General features: G+C 39.5%; 1 protein-coding gene across 1 annotated transcript in view; it reads right to left on the bottom strand.

The window, feature by feature from the left end:
* Positions 1-17575, bottom strand: part of rbks (ribokinase) — a 35426-nt gene that overhangs the window by 9549 nt on the left and 8302 nt on the right. Inside the window, exons 3-8 of the mRNA XM_007575425.2 lie at positions 14187-14319; positions 13103-13166; positions 12655-12717; positions 10637-10801; positions 6217-6308; positions 1881-2069 (exon numbers count right to left, since the gene is read on the bottom strand). Coding sequence (XP_007575487.1) covers positions 1881-2069; positions 6217-6308; positions 10637-10801; positions 12655-12717; positions 13103-13166; positions 14187-14319 — 706 coding nt within the window. The remainder of the gene's footprint in view (positions 1-1880; positions 2070-6216; positions 6309-10636; positions 10802-12654; positions 12718-13102; positions 13167-14186; positions 14320-17575) is intronic.

Here is a 17575-nt window from a genome sequence, read left to right as displayed (position 1 = left end):
TTGGTTAATGTCAAGTTGTCATAACAAAGACATTTTGAATAATGTCAACTTTGTATTAAAAGTGTCATAATTTACCGAATGACGCTTTATGACAACAGTCATAAATATTCACGAAGGCTTATTCATGTTCATGACAGGCGTTATGTCATGTTTATGAAAGTGTCATGTCAGCCTTATTAACCCCCCTTCAAATAAAGTGTTACCCAAATTTCTTACATTCAGCCCCTCATAATTTGGTCTTCTTAAATAAAATTCATTGCAAACAATTGCCTTTAATTGTTAGGATTAGGTTATAATATTGCAGTCCGTGATGCAACATATGGTGTTGGCAGCATAATGCAGGGAAGATGCTTTTCTTCAGCAGGTTCTGAGACCATGAACAGAGCTGATTGGAAGATGGATGGAGCAACTGAGAAATGTGAAGTTTGTGGCTACAAAGATTTGAGGACAACCCCAAGCATCCAGCCAGAGCGGCCCAGTCAAAGTCGAGACATAAATCCAATTGAGAATATGTGGCAAAAGTTTGAAATAGATGTTCAAAGACAGTGTCTTATCTTATCTGACAAAGTTGAGCTGTCTTGCAAAGAAAAAAAAAAATCAGTCTCCACATGAGAAAAACATGTTGCATTCATTTCTAAAAAGTACTTTTTGAGGGGGGATGAAAATCTTTTCAGATTTTTAATGGATAAAAAATCTTCAAAGTCATGTATAATTTTTGACATAATTTTGTGTTGGTCAATCACATAAAATCTCAACAAAACACATCAAACTTTGAAGTTGGGAACCCAAAGAAAAATCAATTATGGATGATCCACAAGATCTTAACCTCAAAGGAGAAACTTTTTTCAGGTTGTTTATTTGACACTACAAAAGACAGCTTTTTTAGTGGGCAAAACACTTAGTAGACTCACTTTGTAATTTGCATTTCTAAACTATACACCTGCACAACTCTACATGAACAAGCTTGCAATTAAAGAGGCCTGCCAGACCTCAACGAGCTGCTGCAGCTGATTGACAGGAGACATCAGAGCTGTCCGCTCAGATGGCAGTCCTTACCTCATAGGGAAATGTAGAGGTGGAGATTTTCTCATTTCATCTTGGACAACTGGGTTTGTATGATGGTCCATCATTTACAGATTCATACTGTTTCTCTCCACCGAGCAAAAAGTTTTGAACTTCTTATTTCCAACTCAGTGGCATGAACAGTGAATACTATAGACCCCATTCTGACTAGGCCAGTTATGTAAACTAAAAGAATAAACTAAATACGACTACATTCTTTTAAAACTGATCTATCAACTGATACAGGAATCTGATATTTCTACAGACTGAATATAACACCTTAAAACGGCCCCAATAGAAACAGAGGAGCTGTGTCAAAGGGTTAATTTTGTCCTATTTCTGAATAATACTTCTATAATTTTCCTATAAAACCATTTGAACAGCGAAGCTGTTGTGTTCGGATCACGTTTATTATATGAGATGTTTGACTCGGAAAGGTTCTCTTCAATATTTATTCAACGTTAATATGATTCTTTTTTCTGATCACATTTTTTGAAACTGACTGTAAAAGGCTTAGTTTGTAGTTTTGAATAATTAAATAAGTTATTTTAAGAAATGCAGTGAAAATGTCCCATTTGAAGTTATGATTATCAAGAAGAGCGTAAATAATAGTTGTTCTCTAAAGATTAATAATCTTATTTTATCTTTAGAGAACAATAAGAAACAAATATAAACCAAAAAACTGTATTTATCGATTTATAGTTTCCTTCAAAGTGGCAAAACGATAAAATATCCATGAGATTATGACTTAAAAGAAAAAAAAACTTCAAGAGGTATAAATCCATTCACATGACAAGTCATATGTGTCTTTTCCTTACTGTTGTGTCCACTGCTTTGACCGCAGTAGATGGCACATGTGTCGAAGTTTTATCCTGTGCCTTAAGCACCACACAGCCTTGGGGTCCCAAAGTGATGATGACTGCCGTGCAGCCTCGCCTCAGGAGCTCCTGAGCGGCCTGATGAGCATCCTCCACATTATTCACCGAGTAGCCGGTCAGCAGCTCTGCCTGCAAGGACGCAACCGGGAGAAATTGGACAGCTTTTAGGTCAAGGAGAGAAGTTAGTCACACGTTAGGAATTAAAATGAAAGGTCAGAAAAAACCCATACTGGTGGGGGATACTGGGAGGACGAGTAAAACCCTTGGTTAGGGAAATTCCCCTAGATAAAACAGCAAGGCAGCAGCGCGTGGTGTTTAGTGTGCAAGTTAACAAAGCTTTGTTTTCTGCCTTTTGTCATTTAATAAACACAGTAAAATATATTACAGTAATTTATGTCAACATGTCTCTAATTAGTAGCAGCTCACTGTTATGAGTCAGCCTTTTAATTACACAGTGGTCGTGGTCAGAAAGACCCATAAAACCCTCTGTGGAAGGCTTTCAGAGCTGGACAACAGTCTGCGTGCCTCAAATTCTCCCAGGGAAGAAGATCCTGTGATGTCACCCAGCTCCAGAATGATAAAACAGTGATAAAGCAGGACCTGATGGGAATCAAAGAAGGCTGGAACCACGGCAGCCATCTTTAGTATTGATTTCTGCACAGACAGAGCTCCTGTTTGTTATGTTTCCCCAACAAACTGGTGTTTGTGTGAGCAGATTAATACTGTCTTGCAAAAAAAAAAATAGATGCTAAATGACATGCACAGTCTCGTATGCTGAGTTCAGCATGTGTTTGCTATTATTTCCCTGGTGAGTGGAGCAGCACTGCAACATAATTACTCATTATTTCTACCACGGTACTGGATATCAAACAGAAGAAAGCTAAATCATAATTTAGTTGTAGTTGTATCACTTCGACACTATGAATCAAGATAAAACTTCTTTGGGTTTAAAAAAAAAGATCAAAAGATGCCAGAGGAATGCAATTACAGACAGTTTTGGTTCTTTGAAGCTACACTGAAGGACAAACACAGAATTCACTTTTCTCATTTTTGCCACAGTTCAACCACAAATCTGAATGTGATTTACTGGAATAAACCAACAAAAAGTACATTATATCTGTGAAGTGGAAGAAACAGAATGCACAGTGCGGTTCGACGAATGAAAATTGGACCCAGTCTGACTGAACTTAAACTATTTCACAGAGAAAAATGAAGCTGCAGTGGCTTTACAAAGAATTAGCTCAGTGGAGGCTGGAAGCAAATGCACATTTTTCATATTTTTAAAGGCGCTATTGAGCAATCTTAATTTTAAAAGCAAAGATAGAGACTTCGTATCGCTAAGCTAGTAAAATATGTTATAAATCAATATTCAGCATAAATTTGACACTGAGTTGCAGGTGAAGATTGGTGAAGTGCTGCTTGTGACCACTTTACTATTATGTATTAAAGCGTGTGCGAGAGAATCTGTGTCAGACCTGATGGTCCTCAGGTAGAGATCAAAGGTGGTTTCCCTGACTATTAAACCCGTCAGCATGGTATGTTGGCTGAGGATCAAAGGGCGCCTTGCACTTTGTCATCCCAAAGCCTTTCTTTCTCTCCTCGGTACCCCGAGCAGGGGGCACGTCGCCGTGAGACGCGCCTGTCTGTGCACGGTGCGTGTCGGCTACGGCGTCCGGACGGGAGGGTCAACCAGCGGCTGACACACGTGGGGATCTGCCCGCTTAGATTCACCCAAACTGAGATCTGTCAGAGAGTCAGAGTAAGCGGTGATCTGGGACAGCTCAAAAATAAACCGGTGCTTTCAGAGCCCGCAGCCAACTCGAATGCCAAAGGAGAAAAAGAACCGTTTTGTTAGTCATCGGCTTCACACCAGGGCAGGGAATCAATCTACCTCCCTCTGTGTTCAGAAATATGAGCAGAATTACAGCTCTCTCACTGTTCAGGCATACCGGTGTGTGTGTGTGCGTGTGTGTGTTTGTGTTAGTGCATGTGTTTGCGTGCACACACAAACACAAGAGGACCTGTTCTCTTTAAAGCATATGCACTAAAAATCTGCTAACAGTGTGGGTGTATTTAAAGGAAGGTACATGTTTATGCATTAAAAAAACAAAACAAGGCTGTTGTTACAGGTTTTTATACCATTATTTTTTTGTTTGTTTTTTAATCACTTAAAAAACTGCAAATGTAAAAGAAAAATGCTAAAATGACTATTTAGTTGGGATTTAAATCAGTGTGCCTTCATGAAAAGGTTGTACACTTTAATACATTTCATGAGGGCAATTTTTAAAATCACTTCCTAATTAAATTATCCTTCTGAAGCTAATAGATCTAAAAGGAAACTCAGACCTTTCAAGGGACAAGCTCCATAATTTAGAGCGCCTGGTGACATATCAGTTTGTAAAGACCAGAAACAGTAGCGCACGAGAACGAAACTGAATCTAGTGCCTTGAGAAGATATTCATATTCCTTGCTCATTTTCACAATTTGATACATCACAGCCATAAACCTCAACTAGCTCTACATAATTTGATGAACAAACATAAAGTAGTTGTGAAGAGGAATGAAAATGCCACAAGAACCTCAGAACTTTTTCTCAGACTGCATGTGATGGCCATTTGTGTTAAAATCTCTTCCACTCTCTTTGCATCAAATCTAATTGATATTTTTCCCCATTCCTCTGCAAAATAGTCAGCTTGGATGGAAAATATCTGGAAGGCTCGATGACTGAGCTTTTAGGTCTTGATCCAGGTGAAATGCAAATGGCGGTCATGGATGTGAGAAATAATATCCAGCTTAAATCTCAGCAACATTCGCAGTATTTCTGGAATCAGACAACTTTTAAAAATCTTCATTAGCCAAAATAGCTGCTTTGTTTGGGTCAGAAAATTAGTCTGAGATCTAGAATATCATTGGATTGAATATTTTGAGAGTGAAGTGTATACATACATAACAAATGTGGCTCATATTCAATAAAAGACAAAACAAATTATGAAATTATCCATTTAACTTTATACTAAAAAACAATAAATCTTTGGAATTCTATGTAAAGCATCAAATCTTTATCTTGGAATATATTGCAGCTTGTCTAGCTAGATCAAAAATGATCTGAAATCATCTGACTGCATGACAAACACCTACTCCCGGGTGGAATGTTTTAGTGCTCTTTCAACCTCTTCCCCCCGCACAGTAAATAATATGACAGTACCTCCATGACCTGACAATCGGAGGGGGGGGGGGAAGAGGAGACATGTTTCGTTTTCGTCAACTCTCCCTTTCATGTTCCCACACCTGGCGACAGCACCTCGACGCCCCGCATCACCACATCAAATAAAGAAACCCAGTTAAACTGACATCCACCTCATCCCCAGAGGGGGGTGACTAACTCCGCCAAAGAGCACATCTGCCCTGTTGTTTTTACTACCATTCCCATCAGTCCCTGCCCCCTGCAGCTCGTCTGTTATCGCCTGACAGTTAGCGTTCAGGGCGTCTTGGCGTACGTTTTCTGGAGACGTGCTTGTTGTCTTTCTGAAAGCTGTGAGTTTATTTGGCTCAATAGATGATTTATAGATGGGCTGACAGGAGTTCATGAAGCAGGAAGCACATATGCATCTGTGTTCAGAGGTTCATTTTCAACTCACATCTCAGTTTACGTCTGATGTTGCCATTTGGGGATCTTCAAATATATGTTGTTTGGAATGTAAGAGGCAATATTTCAAGCAATATAAATGAAAAAAAGGATCATTTTTAAGAGTTTAATTTCTTAAATTATAACTGTGCGCTGGAGCTTTTTTGTGCATCAATCAGGTGGACATTTAAAACCCACCATTTTCCAGCCAGAAATAATTCAGAATCAGCTGTCCTAATTTAATTTTCTGCCCAATTTACAGACTTTTTCAAATTTGTTTTCCATTGTTGCCAAAGTAAGAGCTGTCACAAAGTTTATGTTTGGACTCCACCGAGAGTGCCCCATGTCACCGATCCTGAATGAGTAAAAAAGGGGATTAAAGTGATTTTAACATGGTCCTTGATTCTAAATATGGTCTGAGTGCTTCTGAATTTGCTGATTTATTGTGATTTTCACACACAGCCATCCCTGGGGTTCACCCAGCCGGTTTATGTGTTGCCATTGTTCAAAGGGGTGACCAGGCAGAGTTAAACAGAATTGCTGTGCATGACAATTTCAGATTTTTGTGCATGCATGTCTGAGAAAGATGGAGTGATGGTGCATGGAAGTAAACAGTAGCATGATCCATGAGTGTTATTTGTGATTCTTCACCTCGGACTCATTACAGCAAAACACATCAGAGACCCTGTAGAAACCGAAATCCAAGTCAGGAATGGCTGGCGCTGGGTTGAAGATCGTCCTTACTGCAATAAGAAACAAAAACGGTCCGTTTCATTGATTACTGCATCAAACGTCAGAACTGATAGCTTGAGCAGAGCTCGAAAAATGCAAATGTTCAAAATAATCCAGCCGGTTATACAGCTGTCAGCTTGTTTTTGAAAGGATTTTAACAGTTTCACTTGGTGAGATCTTTTGTCTTCTCCTTTTCTGAGTCTCGCTGCCAAGACATCTTAATTAAACCTTCACTTGGAACAAAGGCTTGCAGGCGACCGCTGGGGATTGCTCTGGAAAGCAAAGCTCAAGTGGAAGAGCTGCTATAAAAAGAAACCCTTTAAACAATTAAATTAGCACTCTGTGAGAAAAAGAGAATAAACGGTGAAAAGATCTCGCATCTAGCAACATTTAGCAGGTTTGCGTGAGGAGACAAACTTCAACATGAGGTGTGCATATGACCATGTGTATATGCGTGTGTATGCTTGTGTGTGGGTGTTACGCGAGTTGTGACCCTCTCCGCATGTATATGAGAGTGAATTTGTGTGTCACAAGTAATCCTCTGTATGTGTTGCAAATCACTGTCTAATGCATATTCATGAGAGCATTAATGCGTCTAATACCACGATTTCTGTGTATGTGCGAGGATAAGCCCAGCCTGACGAGGCGATTAATTCCGATATCTCTGTGTACAAAATAAAGCCTTGCGCGAGTCTGAGAGTTGGAGGGAAATATACATATCAACGCTGGTGACATCAAAGTCTGTTGTGCAGAAGTGTGTGTGCATGCGTGTTTGCGTGGGCCCAGAAGAGAGCAGATGCGTGGGTTTGCACAGGGCTTTGGCCACCTGGCACTTTGAGGTGGATGCTCGGCTGCTGGAGAGTAAAAGTGGAAATAATGTCTGTTTCAGCGGACATGAAATACTTCTACTGTATTTGCACTCATGATCTAAGGAGACCCAACTCTTTTCAGTCTTCCTATCTCAACTTCGGACTGACTAGTTTTCAAGACAAGCACACAAGAAACACAGAGAAAGTGATTCCTCTGAGTATGTAAAACAAAAAGATCTTTGTGAATCTGTCTGCCGAAGCAAATGCTGTTAGAAATGGTCAGTTCATTACTCTGTCTATCCTTCTTAACGTTGCTATTCAGTTGCATTATGATGTTAAATTAACATGGATTCTGCAGTTTTGATGAAGACAACAGGCCTTTACATTAAAGATTAAAACATTTGTTTTGGTAATAACTTTAGCCCCAACTTTATAATGGTGTAAAGCTGCAATCATACTGTTTCCCATCTTGCTATATATGTTGGCAAACTGGAAATTGCTTATCATGCAGGTCTAAGCATCAGCATTGTTGCCAACTTAGTAACTTTGTGGCTATATTTACCATCTTTTGAGACCCTTCTAGCAATTTTTAAAAAAAAATAATAAAAGAAACAGAGACAAATCAAGTAACTTTTTTCTATTATTGGAGACTTTGGCAACAGCACATAAAGCCCCAATAGTACCGCAGCTACAGTGAGCAGTGAGTGCTGCCTTGAGCCCCTCCCACCTCCAAGGCATTTGCAGGTGATCAGACAGCAAACTTGTCATTCAGCTCACACATTTGAGACCCACTACATTCCATTTGACAAAGGGCGTAAATATAATATAAATACATTTTTCTAGGTAGGCTATTTAAATATTTTTGGTGCCAAAAACTTTGTGATACAGCAACCAAAGTCCATAGGAAATTATTAAGAGAACTTCAGAACTTCTGGAGAACAACTTCTTTAATAGATTACAAGAGAGTATGAAACATTATTTTAAACATCTGCATATTAATTTGGTGGGAAAGTATTAAATGAGTTGTTTTATTAAAAGGCAATAAATTATTTTCTTTGTAAGATTCCTACAGTACAAACTAGAATAAGTAAATTGCTTACTATTATTAGGGTTATCTATCTTTAATTTCTTCTGAGAACATTGTATTTTGGTGTGCACTTTTAATACTCTGTCTGAATTGACCTCGCTGTTGTTAAGATACACCCTGACGTTCTTGTGTTACTCAAAGCTATCATCAATAATCAGATTATGTTTTGTTCCTGCAGACAAAACAGCTGTTATGCACAAGGGTGAGTCACTTTATTGTGCAGGTGTTGAGCATGCATAAGATGAACATATGCAAAACATCCACGGAAGGAATCTGATCAATATTCCCACGAGAGCAGCTTGAATGTAGTTCCTCATGCACTTATGCATGGAGTGTCTTCACGTTGCACAGACTGACGTGTCTGTCTGTCTCAGACTGCTTTGTTTTCTAGCCAGGTGTTAATAAAACCACACAAACCAGCACAAGCGCACGGACTCTCACAGCTGCTGGGACAGATGTGGCAATTCTGGGATGTGTGGGTACTGAGTCACGTCTGGCAGCGGGGCACATGTGTGTTTGTGTTTCATGACTCTGGGCTTTTTAGTGTTGGCTGGTTCAAAGTCTGGTTGCACATGAGCTGAGAGAGCTGCCAGAGGAGTTTTAAGGGAGCACAAAAAAGAAAAAAAAAAAAGAAAAAAGAAAAATTGTTGACGTGGTTGGTTTAGGACGAAAGGTGGATGGAAAACAAGGCCAGCGAGAAAGCAGTGAGACACACAGGAACACGCATACACACAGAAAAGGGATGAGTCATCAGTGAGTATGTGAAAGGGCTTAAAGAGGCTCTAATTGCATCTGGTGAGAAATATAATAGCAGCATCTTGTTAAGGAAGTGGAAGAGACAAAAAGGAGTGAAAACGGAAGAAGAACAAGCAGAACTGAGTTTTTTCCATTAACTTCTCTATACTAAATGGTTGGTGGCAATAATTCTGCATATTTTCCTTTCAAATAATGGCATAAATCAAACTTTTTTTTCTTCACAGGTTATCCAGACTTTCTAGGAACTGGCATCCGCAGTGAGTGTTGCTCGCTGGTGACATTTGCGTAAATTGAGCGTCGCTTCACCCCCGCGTTATTAAACCCATTAACACCCGTTCCCTCCAGAGAACTCCATTTACGCAACGCTCTGGTGCAGCAACGTCGAGGTGGCATCTTTGCCAAACGTCTGCGCTCGCCTTGCATCTCTTCTGGTGCTTCATGCCAAGCTGACATGGAGCGGAGGGGGGGGGGGGGGGGGGGGGGTGCTCGGAGAGGCCATCTGGGTATCCCATCTGCAACACGGTTACGGCTGCGACTCTTTGCTACTGGCAGCCTGCAGCGAGCGATTATGGACGACAGTCTCTGATGACAGGGGTGACAGTCTCCCGAGACGTTTCTGTGACGCGGAAGGCTGCTAATAATAGATTATTAACTCAGTAACCTTGTGACAAAAGAAAAGTGGAGGGTTGAGTTTGACAAGACAGAGGGTGGGGACGAAAAATGAAGCTTCTCAGGTGAAGACGGTCAAGAATCCTCATCCAGAAGTGGACTTACGGACAGTGTTATTTGCTGCTTTCTTTTACGTTTGGTATAAATTATTACGGTGAAATAACATTAGAAAGCTGTAACTCTGGGATGACTCTTAGTTTTACATGTTACTTTCATTCTGTTCAAAGTCACTCAAATAGAAAATGTCAAGTATACAAATCTCGTTTTCCACCAGTTTTTTTGCTACATTGCAATGGAGCCTGACCAGGTCTAAATGACTTAAGTTTGATTTCCTACAAACAAACAAGTACAAATAAACAAGTACTCTGCCTCTAACATACAATGAGATAAACCAGGTATCTCTAACTTTGGTGTAATGAATACTAAAGTCCTTAGGATCCATTTTTTTCATCCCAACGACTCCACCACTGTCACTAAGATTAAAGATCTGCGAAGACCAAACAAAATGTTGGCTCTACAAAGGTGGAAAGGGTTTTCAGGCCACCAGCAAGAAGCTCTTTATGAATATGACATCTTCTCAAAGGACAGACTGGGAAATAGAAAGCTCAACATTATACCCTTTTGTCCAAGTTTGGTTCTTCGTAATTCAAAAAATTGTTCTTGGGCCAGAGAAGATGGCTCAGTCGGGTCGTCACTGAAGATTTGGACAAAAGTAGTGTTTACACACACATCTGAAAACCCAGATGGCCTTCTAGACAAGTGGATTATATTGCAAGTGCCTTCAGACCTTTTGGCTAAGAGTTCTGGACACATTTCTTTTCACTGTCCCAACATGAATCCTTGATGACCCAAAGCTTTGTCCTCACTCACTCCCAGCCAACATCACACAATATACAGTAAAGATCTGACTAGTTGATCAAATCTGGTGGTTATATCATGCAGTTTCAGTTTCGTTACTTAAAAGCACATTTTTATTAGCAAAAGCATCATCTGTGCATGTGATAGTAGTTACACTGACCTTTATTGTCATGAGCCATTTGCAGAGCCCGGAGGGAAGTCTGCGAACTGATCTCCAGCTGACACACCAAGACTTTAGCTTTTCTGATTGCAGTAAGAGCTTTCTGCAGCTCCTCTTCGCCCAAACGCATGTTGGCACCGGCCACAATTACAATGGCATTTTCACCTTCCCATGGAAATGCAAAAACATGTGTAAGGATAGCAGCAGACATATTTTAAACTGAATGCAAACTCTCAAACCCATACATACATGCATGGTAAAAAGGAATTACACCATCTTTAGATTTTAGGTATCCGGAGATATGCCAGGTTCTAAGACATTGTCATTTACACAACAACGCTTATTCCAAAATGGAATAAAAAAAATAAGCACACTCTTAGTGTTTTTGTTGCATTTCAGAGAGAAAATATAAGCTAGGTGCTGCTAGCCAAATTTAGCCACCTCAATAAAAGCCTAGTTTTGACAGTATTCTGTCACCACCCAGGCATTACACCATGAGCACCAGCCAGATAGTTTGTTGGTTCATCTTTTGCTAAAGCCCAGACCTGTGAAGTCATGGACTCCGCTGGACTCCTGAAGGTGTGACGTGGTATCTGGAACCAGAATGTTAGCAGCCAATCCTGTAGGTCTTGTAAATTGGTGAGTCCATTGTTTGTCCAAAACATTCCATAAATGTTCAAATTGATGGAGCTCTGCATCATTTGGAAGCCAGGTAAACATCTCAAAACATTTTTTGTGCCACTCAAACAATTTTTTATTACTTTTTATTTTGTAGCAGGATGCACTATGCTACCGAGAGAAGCCAGAGGGTATGCAGTTCCTGTTAAAGTGTTAACATGAACTTCAGCAGTGCTTAGGGAAGCGTTACGTGTCACTTTCACATCAACATGAATTGCAAGGTTTTCAAATCATTTCCCAAACCAACATCCTGCTTTCACTAACTCACCTTTTCATTAGTAGTGCCAATCGTTGCTCACTTAAGAGATCCACATGAACCTGCCCAATCCATCCACATAAGAGATCATAATCATCAGTGGCCAGTAAGAAACTTTAACATCCTCAGCAGCTTGAGCTACAGCAGCTCATCTTTTGGATTGGATCACACAAGCCAGCATCAATGGGCACTGGCCCATCCATGATCCCATCACTGGTTCACCATAGTTCTTTTTTTAAGATGCTCTGCCACCACAACTTGGCCTTTGTCAAACTCACTCTAGTCATGCTCCTTATGCATCAACACTAAAGTCAAAATATTCTGTTTAATATATTTCACCCATTAATAAGTGGAGAAATGAAGTAATTAATGTTAATCATCCCTCATGTCAATGGCCATGAATACAGATGTAAATTAAAATGCTCATCTTATCTAATTGTAGCCAATAAAAATCTTTCTTTTTGGTGTTTTTTTTGCTTTTTTGAGTGCTTGACATTCTTTTCCTTTTCAATCTTGAGCAATGAGCAATTTCTAATTGGTTTCAAAGATCCATCACCAATGGTTCCTTTAAAGAAAACCCACAACCATGATAGCAAAGCCCAACATATAAAATAGAAATTCATCTATTTATTTCAAAATTGAATCATGCTGAGATGTAAATATGACAATGAGCACAAATAATTTTAGGCAACTGTGTTTAAGCACCTTTTAATTTGCAGGACCCTTCTGAGACATGTTAAAACACAATTCAGTATTTCTATGGGTTAAGGATAGAAAAAAAAAACAATATTTAACTGATTCTGCTTTAGTTCAACTCCCATTTACAAAAAAGGCGATAAAGATTGAAGACTGAGATCCAAAGATAAGCTCTTTTGTTCAGTAACTGACAGTAAATCTCCTGGAACTATTTAAATGTAGAGATATACACCGGTGTATTGTGTGTATGCGTGTGTTATAGAAGAAAAAAAAGAGTGCTGATAGCCTACAGGTATTCTTGGCTGTGCATGCATGAAATCATTTCTCCATCTCAAAGAGCTTTTTGGATCTCAGCAGGGCAGTACAGGTTAGCGGCACAACCATTTACCTGCATCGTTGACGGTGATTGAAGCAGCTCCTGTGGCTGCATCTGAAGTCTGCCAAACAAAGTCTAAGACAGAAAAGAAGAAAAAAAGTGCCTATGTTTAAACGCATTTAATGTTTGTCTTTGCGGCAAAGCAAATCTGTTCCAGTGCTAGATGTTTTTTATACACTTATGGAAGACAATGCCAGAATTGCAGTACCTACCACTTGCTTTGTGTGCATTTGGCTGGAAACATTTACAAGGGGTTTTGGACAATATTTGAAAAGCAGCTTAGTTAGAAATTGTTTAAATTTTTTAGCTAAAGCAATAGAGCTAAAGGTGCTGATGTAACAAAATGATTAATCCAAAATGCCAGAAATATGTGGATCTGAATGGGAGACTTATGTAGTGCACTATGACAATGGCAACCAAATTTGCTTGAGTGTGGAGAAAAATACTGCAAAAATATTACCTGTGTGTACATCATTGTCCTTGAAATTCTGGATATAATTGTCTCCAAAGAAGTCTTTCCCAACCTAGAGGAGATTGAGAGCAAAACGATTCCAACAAAGAGAGTGTCAAGTAGGGTCAGACTTGGTTAGCGGCAACTTTTGAAAAGTGAAATACTCAAATCTCTGTTGGGCTGGATTTTGGTGCGCCCTGCCAGCATACTGGCATGGTGCCGTTGCCGAAATTGTGCAAAAACGAACAAACAAAAGCCAAGACAAGCACACACCCGCAAACACACGACCAGCTGCGCCAAGCCTTGAAGACACGATAACCCCGCCTTAACGCCTCTTCATGCCCACCTCGCTATCGTTTCCATTCCCTCCTTCCCCTCTTTCCTTTATCCGCTTTGGGATGTCCACATCTGTAGCTACTTCGGGTTGTGAAAGGGGTCCCCACCTTGCCCTGAGGCTTCCAATTCGAACCCACGCTTTCTAAAAAAACGTGCTTCAATCCGAGCATATCTAGCTGCCTGTGATAGTGGGTTGGAATGGTATTGGCTGCTTGGCCCCGTTCTCTTTGAAGAGCGGCCTTTCGTCTTGGATGTTTTTTTGACAAGCCTGGGTGTCTATTTTTGGGTTCTCCCCATGCCCGGAGAGCTCCTCCCGCACTAGTTTGATATCGATTGGGCCTCTTTGTTCTGACTGAGGTGGGGCTTTGGCGCTTTAGTGCGCAGGTTGAAAGGCCGCGCTGAGCTTGCTGATTGGAGACTCGAGGTTGTATGGTTTGGGAATACGCTTGTTTGAAGGCGCGCAGGCGTGGGTGGGCAAATGCATGCGCTATGGTATTGATCATGAAAAAATGAGACATGGACAGTTGATATAGTGAAGTGGGAACAAAGCTAAAAGATTTGTTGGAGTTGTTAAGTTGGCGGACCATGGTATCTGATGGTTGGGTATTTGCTGTGAGTGAGACAAAACTGGACGAGTAAAAATACTTATCTTTCAATTGAGATGATGAATTATGCCCAAGAAATTCAAACTTCAACCCATACTCAACCAAATTACCAGCACCTGGCTTTGGCTGAAAACTTCATGTCCCTTCCATACCTTGCAGATCATGGCAGTTTTCACCCCCAGTCTAGCTGCCTGAATGCACTGGTTGGCTCCTTTCCCTCCAAAGCCAATGAAGAACTTGTGACCATGGATTGTTTCTCCTGCTTTCGGTAGCCTTGGTGCCTGGCTGGGGTGAAAAAAAACAACAACAAAAAAACATTCCAGCATTCAATTATCACAAAAATGTGTAAGAAACATTTCCAGTAGAATCTGTTGATTGATTGAAGGTCTTGCAAGTCAAGATTCAACACAATGTAAAGAATGTTTTAATGGATGAAAAAATGGGACATGACACAACCACATGTATCCTGGTAAAAACCAGCCTCTTGTCCAACACTTTATTTCGGACAGAGGGTCTGGGCTCTTGGCTGTCAAGAAACAATTGCTTCTTGAAGGCGTGGACTGTTGTAGTTTTAAATGTACTCAATCGCTAACGTTTGTATTTGATGTATGTAATCACCAGTTCAACGTTATAAAACATGAAACTGCCTACACTGTAAACAACCATCTCCCACCGCAAAGAGTGAAGTGCTGAGCAGAACCAGATGGCTGTTACTGTGAATTCAATATTTGGCCAACACAGACTGAAAGGCTTTGTTCACATTCTATGCTACCATTGCTAAAACTACACAGGCAAACTACAAATCTAAAACAGCACAGAAAATCATTGTCATTGTGCCCATCTTCTTCTGTTCGCTGATTGGCCTGGTAGAGAATCTAAATGGAGGGAATTCTAGTGAATGGGAGAAAGCCCAGACTGTGCTGTAAACAACATTAGAATCGAGCAGAATAGCACAGGAATGCAATGGGCAGGCTAAACTACAGGGGAAAAAATGTAAGCATGTGGATTTGGAAATTGCTTCATCGCTCAAAAAAGCACCATTCTACTTAAACCTGAATAATCCAGTGCAACCATTTCAAAATTGGAAAATGATGCAACAAGCAAATAACAAAGATGTCTCAACTTGCCTGATGCCTGACTCATTGGTTGGTAAAGTTCAACCTTGCACAGGTGCATATGGAAGGAGATGTATATCCCCTGAATCCTCTGAAAGATTCAGAATAGGTGGTGAGTAACGAAGGGGTGAGATAACATAGAGCCTTATGGCTACATTTGAGGGCTTTGTGGTCTGGCCCTGGGCACTACTGGCTTGATGCCACTAGGATTGTGGGTAGCAAACTGGTATCATAAACTTGTTTTTGAAAGCACTGATTCATTTCTCTAAGCGTGTGTGTGAGCATATTTGTGACAGGTGCGCTGTTACTGTAAGTTTACTCAAACACAGGATTTCCAGTAATTGAGCAGCTTTCCCCCCCCCTCCTTTTTTTAATCCTGGTGTTTTTGCATCTGAGTATTAAAACACAGGGAAAAGAAAACAAATCTCAAGATAACAGAATATTAGGCTAGTGAGGCAGAAATTCATCTGCTAGGAAAAAAAGAACAAAGATTGTAAAGGTAGGTGTTCAAAGCACATTTGTCCTTTGAACGCATTGTTACCTTTGTATAATTTGAATGCTACAAATAATTTTACTTTTTTGTAACTTTTTTTATATTTATTTTCCTCGGGAAGTTTTGTCTTGCCAGATCACACTATTTTGAATAGTCTTTTATATAAAACTTTCTCAAAAGGGGACTGAATATAATAAAGAATGGACCAAACAAGACACAAAAATCCAACCCAAGCAAACGTCTTAAGTCTTGGAAACATATTTTTGCAATATCTGACTAAAATACACTCTTCATATCTCTAAAACAGAATAGCAACCATGTATACGTGTATGTAGAGGGGAAAAAAGTTTTTTTTATATATCTGGGTGAAGATCTATGGTTAGCAATTAGATAGCTTAGTTGTTGGAACAGAAACTAAATTAAGCAGGAAAACTCTTTAAAAAATATGTGAATCATAGTCATTCTACAATGGTCCAGATCAATAACCTGTGACTTCTATGTTTGGTTTCTTCAAGGGAAAAAGTCATTTAGTCTAAACTGAACTATGCCAAACTAGCTAAAATAAAAAAGCTAATAGGCTAAACAAAGAAAACTAGTTAAAGGTAAACAAGGCTAAACTCAGTGACATAAAACAACAAAAAAGCAAGGCTAAGCTACATTAAGCTAGTTGATCACAACTAGCTGTGATCAGCTAAGCTAATCACAGCCAGAACAAACTTTGCTAAAATAAGCTGAACGAAGTTAAGCTATGCTAAGCTAATACAAGATAGGCTAAGATACACTGAGTTAAGTGTATCTAGGTGAAATAAAAGATGAATTACTCTTCTGTTTTTCATTTTTAAGACATATTTTAGAGTAACAACATAGCATACTTTTTTGGACAAAACAAAACAAAACAAAACAAAACAAAAAAAATTGCTTTATTTCTTCCAAAGCTGTAATTCAACAAAATATAAAAAAAGTGCTAGTTGGAGGGATTTTTCTTCTTCTTCAAGCTATATCTCATCCAATATATTTCTGAGAATCAAATCAAAAAGTTTCTATTGGTTTTCCAGAAAATTACAAAAGAATAAAGATAAAATGAAACAACTAAATAAAACATGATGTTTTTTTCTTGATGGGATGTTGGCATGAAGGAAGTGAACATTATTTAAGTGAAGTAATTAATAGCACTCAGTGTTTCTATCTGTATCGCTACTTCTAAATGAAGGTCAGTAATGCCTTACAAGTTTTAGAAAAATCTTGAAAAGTCTGAATTGAAGCAATGATAAACTGAGTATTATGAGGTTAAAAATAAAAATCAGGCCTTCACATTTTTTTCCATGGCTATTTGAATTTTTATGAGGTTTTCCCAGCACTATTATATACATTTATAGCTCTTAAAAGGACTGACATTCGAGCTTTATAATAATGAATAAACCTTTGGCTTGTTTCCACCTGAAGACATATAAGTGTCAGTAAAGACAAACAGATTTCCAAATTCTTGACTCAAACCACCCACATCTCATAAAATGCAGAAACACACTCGGCTATTGTTGTTTGTGGTGAGTGCATCGGGCAAACAGCACAGTTATGTGCTAAAGTGCGACCTCAGTGTGTTTTCTCCCACGGAACCAAGAGGCCAAAGCAGGTGTTCTATGACGCGGATTGTTTGCTTTGAGGCTGACTCTCATTTCCCTCTCCTGTGTCTGCGCCTCAGCTGCTGGCAAGAATCACAGGGAAGTAAACGAGGACAAAAAGAAACCCAAAAGATTTTTTCCACAATCTGAACTTTCTTTCAGAGGCTCTAATGTGGACCGGAAACTTTAAAAATAAGACCCAGACGGACATCAAGGTTTTTACCTGAGAAGAAGTTTTTTAGAACAGGATGCATACTACATTATTGCATAATAACTAATTTAATTCAAGTGCAATGACCTTTAGATCAAATTAT

This window comes from Poecilia formosa, unplaced genomic scaffold (genome assembly GCF_000485575.1).
Source record: "Poecilia formosa unplaced genomic scaffold, Poecilia_formosa-5.1.2 Scaffold8, whole genome shotgun sequence".
Classification (NCBI taxonomy): domain Eukaryota; kingdom Metazoa; phylum Chordata; class Actinopteri; order Cyprinodontiformes; family Poeciliidae; genus Poecilia; species Poecilia formosa.
This window is presented reverse-complemented; position numbering and strand designations above follow the sequence as displayed.